Raw genomic sequence first — 12,500 nt, 5'->3', positions numbered from 1 at the left:
GGTGAAAGATGTGCACAACTCCAATGAATACACAATCAAATGTTCTGAACATAACATTACAAGTGTTATCAGTTTAGAGTAGTGATTGGACGATTGATACCAGAGCTCCGGACGCTCCGATGCAGTTTTCAAAGCACTACTGATAAAGCACAATGTAACGATGCTTGTATCAAAGTAACAATACCATGTGATGATGACGTTTGAAGCTTCGACCGTCACACTACTGATTTATTACTCGTTTTGAAGCATATACCAATGACGGATAGTTTCAAAGTAACATTACCACATGATCAATGGCGTCTGAAGCTTCGGTTGATCACATGCTTCTTCAAAATGGGTGTTGCAAAATGCGAGATCCCACTGATTTCACTGTGGTGCTTTCTTTGATACAAAGTTGCTTTCAAACACCAACCTCTGCTGGATACCTTATTTACCAATTTACTTAATGTTTTTCAGTTTATAACACCTAAACGGTAGCTCAGCAGGTAGGGATGGAGATTTGGGATAAGACACCACCATAGGCACAAGATTGAATCTTGGCTATAGTTTAAAAAAATTATTTACTGTGAACCCATCTTCCCACTGGTGTTCAAATAATTTGTTTTATTTAGTGTAGCCTATGATCATCTTTTGTCTTCAGTATCCTAAATAATACCACGGATGCACAGTTTTAGAAAACATAGCGAACCTGGAGGCAAAAAGGGTAAGTTGAATGTGGGATGCAAACCCCATATTCTAACTAAATGTAGTTTACCAACCCTCACACCTATCCATTGCACCACAAAGTTCTGATATATGCAATGGGAAAACAAGCCTAAATAAACATTTTGAAAAACACTCATTTATTCCTGTTCAGCAGATGTCAATAATGTGTTAAAAGACCAGTGTAATAACATTTTAAAATGGCACCACAATTTGGTGAAAGCCCCAAAAGGGTTTAGAAAGCCTTGGTTTCCCATCACTAGATTGATAGAGTTTTTAAAGGTCCAATGCAGACGTGTTTATCTCAATAACAAATCATTTCCGGGTAACAATTAAGTACATTACTGTGATTGATTTCAATTAAAATGGTAAAAATAATTTACAAAATCTGGGAGTGGTCTAAGTGGAGAGGGAAAAACTGAAATCTAGCTGTTATTGGCAAAGAGATTTGGATCACTCTTTCTTCTTTCTATTGGTCTATTAACTAATTTACCACCTGGTGATGTCACCAGGCAGGAAAAAAAATTCTATCCCACCGAAACGGGCTGAAATTTCAGCCGGTCTTTTCAAACAGCTCTTACACTAAAAGGGCATTATCACAACCTCATAGTGTGGAAATATACTGTACATATAACACAGGAATATTGCGTTATTGACTGCACTGGGCCTTCAAGAGTTTTGAAAATACGCCACTTACATCTAAAAAATGCACCAAAGTAAGCACCAAAGGAACACAAGCAGTTAAATTATTTGAAAACTAACAGCTAGGTAGCTGCCATAGTTGTTAATAGGAGTTGATGGTCAAGATGCTTCAAAACATCACAGCACATGCTTTCACATAATCAAGCTCTCAGAGTGCAAATCTATTCACTCTATGAGAGAAGCTTAAGCAATTTTCACCATGATGTGGTATGTCCTACTGTGCAGAGATACTCAACTTTCAATTGAAACCAATAGAGATGTTTCTCAGGCCAGGGACAACAAAGCTAGGAGGGGTGAGTAAGTAATGTGTGTGTGTGATTCAGTACCTGAGCATGCCCTTGTGTTCCTCATGCCACACCTGGATTCTCTCCTCCCACTGCTCCTTGTTGAGCTTGTGCTGGTCCAGGACCCTAAAAACACAAAGACAAAATTATATGACACCATAAAAACATGAGAGTACGAAGGTGCAATCAAAATGTGTTATGTAGACTCCAGAGATGGTGGAGGCCTCACCTCTGAGGCAGCAGTTTTTCACTGGACAGGTATCCTGGCAAGTGAATCTCCTTGTTGTAATCGGCGTACTTGGCCTGCACGGCGTAGGAGGCCAGCAGCACAGCCGTCTCCGGGGGGCAGTAGATGTCATCGTTGAGGATCCCTTCCTTTACCTGCAGGAAGAACAGCCTCTGGGTGGCCTCCTGGATCAGCTCCTCTGACACATCCTCAGGGAAGAACTTGGCCCGGAACTTGAACAGCAGTGGGCTCTCCTTCCTTACATCCTGGGCTGTCACCTAGTGTCAGGGGTCATAAAGATGAGTGGAGGCGCCAGGAGCAGTTTTTATTTTACTTAAGGTGGTATGGAAGCCTTGTTCACTATATCCTTGTTTAAATGGAGGCGCTCACCTTCTTATTGAGCTTGAGCCAGGTCGAGAAACCTTTTGTATCCTGGTACTGCAGACCAAAGAACCACACCTCCCGCAGTCCGATTGTCTTCACAACCTTAGGGCACACAATTTAAAAAAGAATGTAACCCAACTCTTAATAGGGGTTATCTGTGTTAAATTGTTTGTGAAAACAGTGTTACATGACATTCTTGTTTCAGGTCAGGTTTTAACTTAGGTAATGGTGCATGATGGTTGAGTCATTCATTTAAAAGAATCTGAAGTCTTTCTATACAGTTATATCAAATTATACTGAGGAAATGAATACAGAAACATCTTAGCTTAGTACTTAGATATTCAACTTATCTTTAAAATGAATACTGTGCTTGATTTCATTTTCAGATGAAAAAAAAAATACAGAATCAAATACCCATTTCAAAGCTAAACCTATTGACAATGCTAAAATAGTAAGCTAACTACTTTAATTTTTAAACACACTGAACTCATTCACAAAATTGGATATAAATGAATAAATGCTGGCCTGAGGGATAATGCAGTTGCCAGCCATTTCCTAGGAGTAATTGCTTGGACCTACATGGTGAACAGCAGTTTAAGCTCAACATAACTTAACTCCTCATGTTCTACCCTAGACATTGGTAATCTTTTTTTGTTATATCAGTAGACCATCTCTCTCTCACACAAACAAACAGAAGATTTGAATCCATTAGGCTAACTAGTGAAAGGCACCCATTGTATGTATTATCAAAACTAGATTGAAATAAGAATTGAGTCACACGTTAAACTTTGTGCTACAGAATTTCTGCCCCTTACAGCTCGCTGCCAGATAGACCGAGCAAAAATACAGTGGAAACTCTTATCTAATGGCTGTGGAGGGAGTCATCTAGTCCTCTGCCCAGATTGCCCACTACACCAACTGCCACTTACAGGGAGGGGTCTGTGGGCCGTCCTGACACAGATATGCCAGGACAGCAAAGTCCACACTTCATTTAAAAATCTATCATAATAAATATAAGAGAAACAAAAAAAGCTATGGGATTATAATCATGAAGTGAAATAGGGATGACACAACAGCCATAATAACATTGGTGATGGATGCCTTGGGAGTGATTCAAGAGTCTGGCCCTTCTGCTAAAACAATACAGACATTCTCTGAAGCCAGGCTGGTCTGCCATACAGCCATGACATATTTCTGTCTGAGAGAGCCACTGTAAAACTAGTGGGACCAAAACCTCTCCTCTCCTCACACAAACAGGCATGGCAGAAAAGTTTGAGACGGTTAGGGACTGATAACCACTCATGCATTAAATTCCTTGGAGAAAGGAAAGGGGGATACCTAGTCAGTTGTACAACTGAATGCCTTCAAGGAACATCTGCTGTGTTTACATTTGCTGTGTCAACAGCCAGGTAGGGGTGTTTCCCATTAAGAAGACAATGTTTATATACACCACCACTGCCTGCACATCACACATCACTAAACCTCAGTCAAGGCAGTTTAGAATCACGATGTACAATATATATACTAAAGTATGTGGACACCCCTTCAAATTATTGGATTTGGCAATTTCAGCCACATCTGTTGCTGGAAGGTTTATAAAATTGAGCACAAAGCCATGCAATCTCCATAGACAACCATTGGCAGAAGAATGGCCTTACTGAAGAGCTTGGTGACTTTCAACGTGGCACCGTCTTAGGATGCCACCTTTCCAATAGGTCAGTTCGTCAAATTTCTGCCCTGGTCAACTGTAAGTGCTGTTATTGTAAAGTGGAAACATCTAGGAGCAACAATGGCTCAGCTGAAAAGTGGTAGGCCATACAAGCTCACAAAACGGGACCACTGAGTGCTGAAGCACGTAAAAATGGTCTGTCCTCGGTTGCAACACTCACTATGTTAGTGGGCAATGAATAATTAATTACATCATCTCCACCCTCAACCAGTATTCTACAAGAGAACAGACACAAGGGACAACAGACACAACTGGCTCTACATTGCAGATGAGCTGAAGGCAGTCATCAATGACCTTGGACCACAGAAGGTATTTTCACAGGTGATAGACAATGCTGTGAACATGAAGGCTGCTTGGTCTAAAGTGGAGGAGTCCTACCCTCACATCACACCCATTGGCTGTGCTGCTCATGCATTGAATCTGCTCCTGAAAACTGAAACAATGGATATACTCTACAAGAGAGCCAAGGAAATGGTTAGGTATGTGAAGGGTCATCAAGTTATAGCAGCAATCTAACTCACCAAGCAAAGTGAGAAGAATAAGAGCACCACACTGAAGCTGCCCAGCAACATCCATTGGGGTGGTGTTGTCATCATGTTTGACAGTCTCCTGGAGGGGAAGGAGTCTCTCCAAGAAATGGCCGATATAGACAGCCCCATCAAGAGGATCTTCCTGGATTATGTATTTTGGGAGAGAGTGGTAAGCAGCCTGAAACTCCTGAAACATATAGCAGTAGCCATTGCATGGATTGAGGGAGACAATGCCATCCGGTCTGATGTTCAGAATCTGCTTGCAGATATAAGAGAAGAAATCCGTAGTGCCCTGCCCACTGTTGCTCCAAGCAGAGGAAACTGCAGTTCTGAAATACATCAAAAAGCGTGAAGACTTCTGCCTGAAGCCCATACACACCGCAGCGTACATGTTGGACCCCAAGTATGCTGGCAAGAGCATCCTGTCTGGTGCAGAAATCAACAGGGCCTATGGTGTCATCACTACGGTGTCTCGCCACCTTGACCTGGATGTCTGGAGAAGTACACTTTCAAGCAATGGCTTTGTGATGGAGATGCAATATGGCAGTCGTGCCAACATATCTCATCTGCCACCTGGTGGAAGCGACTTTGTGGATCTGAGGCTCTTTCCCCTGTTGCCTCCATTCATCCTCCAAATCCCACCAACATCAGCTGCCTCAGAGCTCAACTGGTCCTTGTTTGGGAACACACACACCAAAGCACACAACAGGCTGACCAATACAAGGGCTGAAAAATTGATGGCCATCCAGGCAAATTTGAGCCTTTTTGAGCCTGACAACGAGCCATCCTTAGCAAGGTTGGAAAGTGACAGTGAACATGAGGCCTCAGAGTCTGGTGTTCAAGAGGTGGACATTGAAGAGGTCCACCTCTTGGGAGAAGACATGAGAGGAAGACAACTAGCTTTAGTTTCTAGACTATCATTTAACAGATTTTTTCCAACGTTTTTGGGAGATACAATGGATCATTGGGGATCATTCAATATTCTCTTTCTTTTGTTGTTCAGTGAAATCATCCCACGTGAAGAGTCAACTCACTTTCATTAAAGTTTAATTCTTTAGTTTTTAAACATTTCTATTGGAAGGATTTCATCATTTGCCATTATGTCTACTTATGATAAGGTAAAAGGTTTATGTTTCTGTCTCTATATGATTGTAAGGGATTTCCTCCTCTTCTTCCGAAGAGGAAAGGCGAAAAGGATCGGAGGACCAATATGCGGCGTGGTAAGTGTCCATGGTTCTTTTAATACGAAATAGTACACATGAACAACTGAATACAAAAAACAATAAACGTGGAATGAACGAAACCCAAAACAGTACCGTGTGGTGCAAAGCACAGACACGGAAACAAACACCCACAAACACACAGTGAAACCCAGGCTACCTAAGTATGATTCTCAATCAGAGACAACTAATGACACCTGCCTCTGATTGAGAACCATACTAGGTCGAAACATAGAAATCCCCAAATCATAGAAAAACAAACATAGACTGCCCACACCAACTCACGCCCTGACCATACTAAATAATGACAAAACAAAGGAAATAAAGGTCAGAACGTGACAATGATATGATAAATATATCCAATGCAAAAAACATCTACATTTAAATAGTATTGATATTCATTTGCATATATTTCCGTTAATTCCCATATATTCCCGATACTTCCCATATATTCCCATTAATTCCCACGGAAAGTTCCCACCTCTGAATATTCCCCAAAATGTGCAACCCTAGGCGTGACACTAATTCTCGTGGCTGAATGGAAGCAAGTCCCTGCAGCAATGTTCCAACATCTAGTGGAAAGCCTTCCCAAAAGAGTGGAGGCTGTTACAGCTGCAAAGGGTGTACTGTATTGTAAAATAAGAATTTGTTCTTAACTGACTTGCCAAGTTAAAGGCTAAATAAAAAATACAAATATATAAAATAGGGGACCATATTAATGCCCATGATTTTGGAATGAGATGTTGGACGAGCAGGTGTCCACATACTTCTGGTCATGTAGTGTATTTCTAATGGTGTAATTTCAATGAGCGAGCACATGTTCACCAGGGGAAATTACTCCGCCCACTTGGAAAGCAAGTGCAAATGAAGTTAACAGGACAAAGCGTGCCTTTATTGTCTTGGAAATGGAGTTCCTTTGTGCTGCCTGTGGATTCTATGACTAACATTCTGTCTGCAGCTGAAGAGAGACAAGAGCCTACGCCATAGAGCACAGCTTGACTCAATAAAAGGAACAGTGAGAGAGTGAGAGTTCCTCTTAAAATAGACCCTCCACTCCAGTCCCACAACTGGGCAACAATTCCCCTGCTTGCAATTTACACTGATTGGCAATGAATGAAAGCACAGCAAGAACATGTAATTTGCCTTGTTTCAGTAGAGCAAGCAATTTTCTTACCTGGTCAAAGAGTTGCTTTCCCGTTGTGTTGGCCTGGATGGCAAACTCCAACTCTGCATCCATTGTGGTAACTCGCACACTAATCTGTTGAGGAAACCAAAATAATTGAGTTAGTACGCTATGACTGACAACCAATGAATTCCGTCAAAATAATTTTTTATTTTTTTATTTTTTTTTTACATGTGATGGTATAACTGATTTACAACAAATCTGCTTATAAATGTGATTCCTCCGATTGAGAATTTGAGATTGATTTGAGAATCAATCTACATTATAGAGACTGTTATAGAGTTCCTTACAGTGATTTATGCAAATACAAAAGTAATTTTTTGATTGATCAATGGGGAATGGGCCTTATAGGCATTAGCATGAACCATCATCTGCCTATGACCCCAGGCATTAGGCTTTTCACAGCAGGTCAGGAGTGGACCTATATGACAATACAGGGCCAGGAAAATAAGCACACTAACTTCGCAAAAACTATTTTTGATTAAACATTTTGTCAGAGTAACTTATAACATCTCTTGAAAGATTTACAGTTATAGCAGGGTGGATACACATCGTTTCAGAAGAAATGGTGTCCAAAATATCACAGTGGAACAGATTAATGAGCAGGCAGCTAATGCATCATAGTACATCAGTTAGCATAATACATAATACAGATATCCCTCTAGTGGTGTGGGGGCTGTGCTTTGGCAAAGTGGGTGGGGTTATATCCTGCCTGTTTTGCCCTGTCCGGGTGTATCGTCGGATGGGGCCACAGTGGCCCTGTTGGTCATCTATGAACATTTGAACATTTTGGCCATGTTCTGTTATAATCTCCACCCGGCACAGCCAGAAGAGGACTGGCCACCCCTCGTAGCCTGGTTCCTCTCTAGGTTTCTTCCTAGGTTCTGGCCTTTCTAGGGAATTTTTTCTAGCCACCATGCTTCTACACCTGCATTGCTTGCTGTTTGGGGTTTTAGGCTGGGTTTCTGTACAGCACTTTGAGATATCAGCTGATGTAAGAAGGGCTTTATAAATTGATTTGATTTGATACAACGATTTAGGCTGATATTCAACCACAACTTTTATCAAAGCAGTGTGAAACATTTTTGTCTTTAATTCGAGATACTTTTTGCATGTTCATACTATTCCATTAAATACTCTTTGCATGTTAATTTACACTCCCTTACTCACTAGAGAGGGGAGGGTGGGGCAGACAATAACAATGTTTCAAAGGCATGGGAGAGAGGCGATTGCACTTGGGGACTAAAATTATTGATCAGCCTCAAACCCCCCCCCAAAATGTTATAATAATAATGTCAGGAAACCTACTGAGGGAGGTATTATCAGCTTATATTAGAAAAAGAGGCACACTGACTCCACAGAAACCAAAGGGAAAATATATCAGTCTTTTCTCTTAATGATGCATTAAAACTTGTCCACTAACAGACATTTGATAACAGAACACTGAACAGAATTTATTGGGAGAAGATTTTACACAGAAGATAAAACAATCTCTATATAGCTTCTATACTGGCACTGTGTCAAATGAAAGTTTAGCCACTGAGTATACCTCTCTGAATGAGTAGCTGCAGCAGAAAAACGTTTTTGGTTTTAGCGTCCTAAGGGGACATGTTTTCCCCCAGCTCTCTTTCTCTACTAAGCTGCTCCACTACAGGAAGTAACCACATCCTCTGGTAGCTGGGCCTCGCAAGGCGAGGGAGAGCCACCCAACATGCAGCTCACTGAGACTGCATCCTGTAATTCATCACATTTCTGCTTGCCTGCCTGCCTCTCAGAGATCAATTGTGCTCAGTGATCACACCAGCACAATTTCTCTTTTAGATTTTTTTAACACCCACACACACGTACATGCATGCAAAGAGGATAGCTCTCTAGCTCACAGTTCTGCCCTCTTTCGACATTTACTGTAGAAGAATATGTGATTATGATAAAACGTTGCTCTAATACCTGTGCAGTAACACAATAATAATATGAGCATTTTTGTAACAGCAAGCTCTACCATTTTTGTAATTACACAAGTGTTATAAGGAATAGTAGCCTATTTAAAGACTTGTGTTTCAACATTCCAGAGGTAAAAACCATGATAAAAGACTGTCTACAGATTCATATAAATGAGCAAAGTAACTGCTCATGTACAGAAAAACACTTGCATATACTAGCTTTGGGTTATTCAACACATATACTAGTATTGGGTTATCTTAATCATGATACCAAAACTGGAATTTTAAAAATGAACAAATTGATTGAAAAATGATTCATATAACAGCAGGTATACAAAACCTGATGAGTTAGCCATCAATGATACCTCAGTCCAGACAACTACAGTGCATTTGGAAAGTATGCAGAAATGTCGACTTTTTCAAAATGTTGTTACGTTACAGCCTTATTCAAAAATGTATTAAAAAAATGTTTTTCCTCATCGATCTACATACAATACCGCATAATGATACAATACCCCAAAGCAAAGCAAAATACCACAGTCATAATTTTTTCAAATATACTGTATATAAAAAACAGAAATCATCAAAACTATGAAATAACACATATGGAATCATGTAGTAACCAAAAAAGTGGTAGACAAATCAAAATATATTTTATATTTGAGAATTTTCAAAGTTGCCACCCTTTGCCTTGATGACAGCTTTGCACACACTTGGCATTCTCACAACCAACTTTTTTTTAACCTTAATTTATCTAGGCAAGTCAGTTAAATTAAAAACAAATTCTTATTTACAATGACGGCCTACCCCGGCCAAACCCAGACGACGCAGGGCCAATTTTGCACCGCCCTACGGGACTCTCAATCACGGCCGGATGTGATACAGCCTGGAATCCAACAAGAGACTATAGTGACGCCTCTTGCACCTCTTGCCTTAGACCGCTGCGCCACTCAGGAGCACTGAGGTTCATGAGGTAGTCACCTAGAGTGCATTTCAATTAACAGGTGTGCTTTGTTAAAAGTTCATTTGTGGAATTCCTTCTTAATGCTTTAGAGCCAATCAGTTGTGTTCTGACAAGGTAGGTGTGGTATACAGAAGATAGCCCTATTTGGTAAAAGACCAAGTCAATATTAAGGCAAGAACAGCTCAAATAAGCAAAGAGAAACGACAGTCCATCATTACTTTAAGACATGAATGTCAGTCAATACGGAACATTTCAGGAACTTTGAAAGTTTCTTCAAGTGCAGTCGCAAAAACCATCAAGCGCTATGATGAAACTGCCGCTCATGAGGACAGCCACAAGAAAGGAAGACCCAGAGTTACCTATGCTGCAGAGGACAAGTTCATTAGAGTTAACTGCACCTCAGATTGCAGACATCTCAACATCAACTGTTCAGAGGAGACTGTGTGAATCAGGCCTTCAAGGTCAAATTGCTGCAAATAAAAAACACTACTAAACAACACCAAAAAGAAGAAGAGACTTGCTTGGACCAAGAAACACGAGCCATGGACATTAGACCGGTGGAAATCTGTCCCGTGGTCCAAATGTTTTATTTTTGGCTCCAACCGCCGTGTCTTTGTGAGACTCAGAGTAGTGTGGTGTGGTTCCCACGTGAAGCATGGAGGAGGTGTGATGGTGTGGGGTGCCTTGCTGGTGACACTGTCCGTGATTTATTTAGAATTCAAGGCACACTTAACCAGCATGGCTACCACAGCATTCTGCAGTGATACACCATCCCACCTGGTTTGTGCATAGTGGGACTATCATTTGTTTTTCAACATGACAATGACCCAAAACACAACTCCAGGCTGTGTAAGGGCTATTTGACTAATAAGGAGAGTGATGGAGTGCTGCATCAGATGATCTGGCCACCACAATCAACCAACCTAAACTCAATTGAGATGGTTTGGGATGAGTTGGACCGCAGAGTGAAGGAAAAGCAGCCAACAAGTACTCAGCATATGTGGGAACTCCTTCAAGACTGTTGGAAAATAATTCCTCATGAAGCTGGTTGAGAGAATGCCAAGTGTGTGCAAAGCTGTCATCAAGGCGAAGGGTGGCTACTTTGAAGAATCTCAAAAATAAATATATTTTCATTTGTTAAACACTTGTTGTGTTGGTTAATAAATGATTCCATTTGTGTTATTTCATAGTTTTGATGTCTTCAATATTATTATATTGTAGAAAATAGTATGAATAAAGAAAAACCCTTGAATGAGTAGGTGTGTCCAAACTTTTGACTGGTACTGTAAGTATTTAGACCCTTTACTCAGTACTTTGTAGCACCTTTGACAGCGATTACAGCCTCAAGTCTTCTTGGGTATGACACTACAAACTTGGCAAACCTGTATTTTTGGAGTTCCTCCCATTATTCTCTGCAGATCCTCTCAAGCTCTGTCAGGTTGGATGGGGAGTGTCGCAGCACAGCTATTTTCAGGTCTCTCCAGAGATTTTCGATCGGGTTCAAGTCCAGGCTTTGGATGGGCCACTCAAGTACATTCAGAGACTTGTCCCGAAGCCACTCCTGCGTTGTCTTGGATGTGTGCTTAGGGTCATTGTCCTGTTGGAAGGTGAACCTTTTCCACAGTCTGAGGTCCTGAGCGCTCTGGAGCAAGTTTTTATCAAGGATCTCTCTGTACTTTGCCCCGTTGATCTTCCCTTGATTCTGACTAGTCTCCCAGTCACTGCCACTGAAAAACATCCCCACAGCATGATGCTGCCACCACCATGCTTCACCGTAGGGATGGTGCCAGGTTCTCTCTAGATGTGACGCTTGGCATTCAGGCCAAAGAGTTCATTCTTGGTTTCATCAGACCAGAGAATATTGTTTCTCATGGTCTGAGAATCCTTTAGGTGCCTTTTGGCAAACTCCAAGCGGGCTGTCATGTGCTTTTTAATGAGGAGTGGCTTCTGTCTGGCCATTCTTCTATCAAGGCCTGATTGGTGGAGTGCTGCAGAGATGGTTGTCATTCTGGAAGGGTCTCCCATCTCCTCAGAGGAACTCTGGAGCTCTGTCAGAGTGACCATCAGGTTCTTGGTCACCTCCCTGACCAAGGCCCTTCTCCCCCGATTGCTCAGTTTGGTCGGGCGGCCAGCTCTAGGAAGAGTCTTGGTTGTTCCAAGCTTCTTCAATTTAAGAATGATGGAGGCCAGTGTTCTTGGGGACCTTCAATGCTGTAGACATTTGATACCCCTTCCCCAAGATCTGTGCCTCGACACAATCCTGTCTCGGAGCTCTACAGACAATTCCTTCGACCTCATGGCTTGGTTTTTGGTCTGACATGCACTGTCAACTGTGGGACCTTATATAGACAGGTTGGTGCCTTTCCAAGTCATGACCAATCAATTGAATTTACCACAGGTGGACCCCAATCAAGTTGTAGAAACATCTCAATGATGATCAATGGAAACAGGATGCACCGGAGCTCAATTTCGAGTCTCATAGCAAAGGGTCTGAATACTTACGTAAATAAGATGTTTTTTATTTGTAATACAATATCAAAAATGTCTAAAAACCTGTTTTTGCTTTGACATTATGGGGTACTGTGTGTAAATGTACGAAGATTTTTTGAATCCACTTTAGAATAAGGCTGTAACGT

General features: G+C 41.4%; 1 protein-coding gene across 1 annotated transcript in view; it reads right to left on the bottom strand.

Moving 5' to 3' along the window:
• Positions 1 to 12,500, bottom strand: part of LOC139418423 (moesin-like) — a 36,175-nt gene that overhangs the window by 15,262 nt on the left and 8,413 nt on the right. The window contains exons 2-5 of the mRNA XM_071167832.1: positions 6,952 to 7,035; positions 2,305 to 2,400; positions 1,918 to 2,192; positions 1,731 to 1,814 (exon numbers count right to left, since the gene is read on the bottom strand). Coding sequence (XP_071023933.1) covers positions 1,731 to 1,814; positions 1,918 to 2,192; positions 2,305 to 2,400; positions 6,952 to 7,035 — 539 coding nt within the window. The remainder of the gene's footprint in view (positions 1 to 1,730; positions 1,815 to 1,917; positions 2,193 to 2,304; positions 2,401 to 6,951; positions 7,036 to 12,500) is intronic.

Source organism: Oncorhynchus clarkii, chromosome 10 (genome assembly GCF_045791955.1).
Source record: "Oncorhynchus clarkii lewisi isolate Uvic-CL-2024 chromosome 10, UVic_Ocla_1.0, whole genome shotgun sequence".
In the NCBI taxonomy this organism is placed as follows: domain Eukaryota; kingdom Metazoa; phylum Chordata; class Actinopteri; order Salmoniformes; family Salmonidae; genus Oncorhynchus; species Oncorhynchus clarkii.
This window is presented reverse-complemented; position numbering and strand designations above follow the sequence as displayed.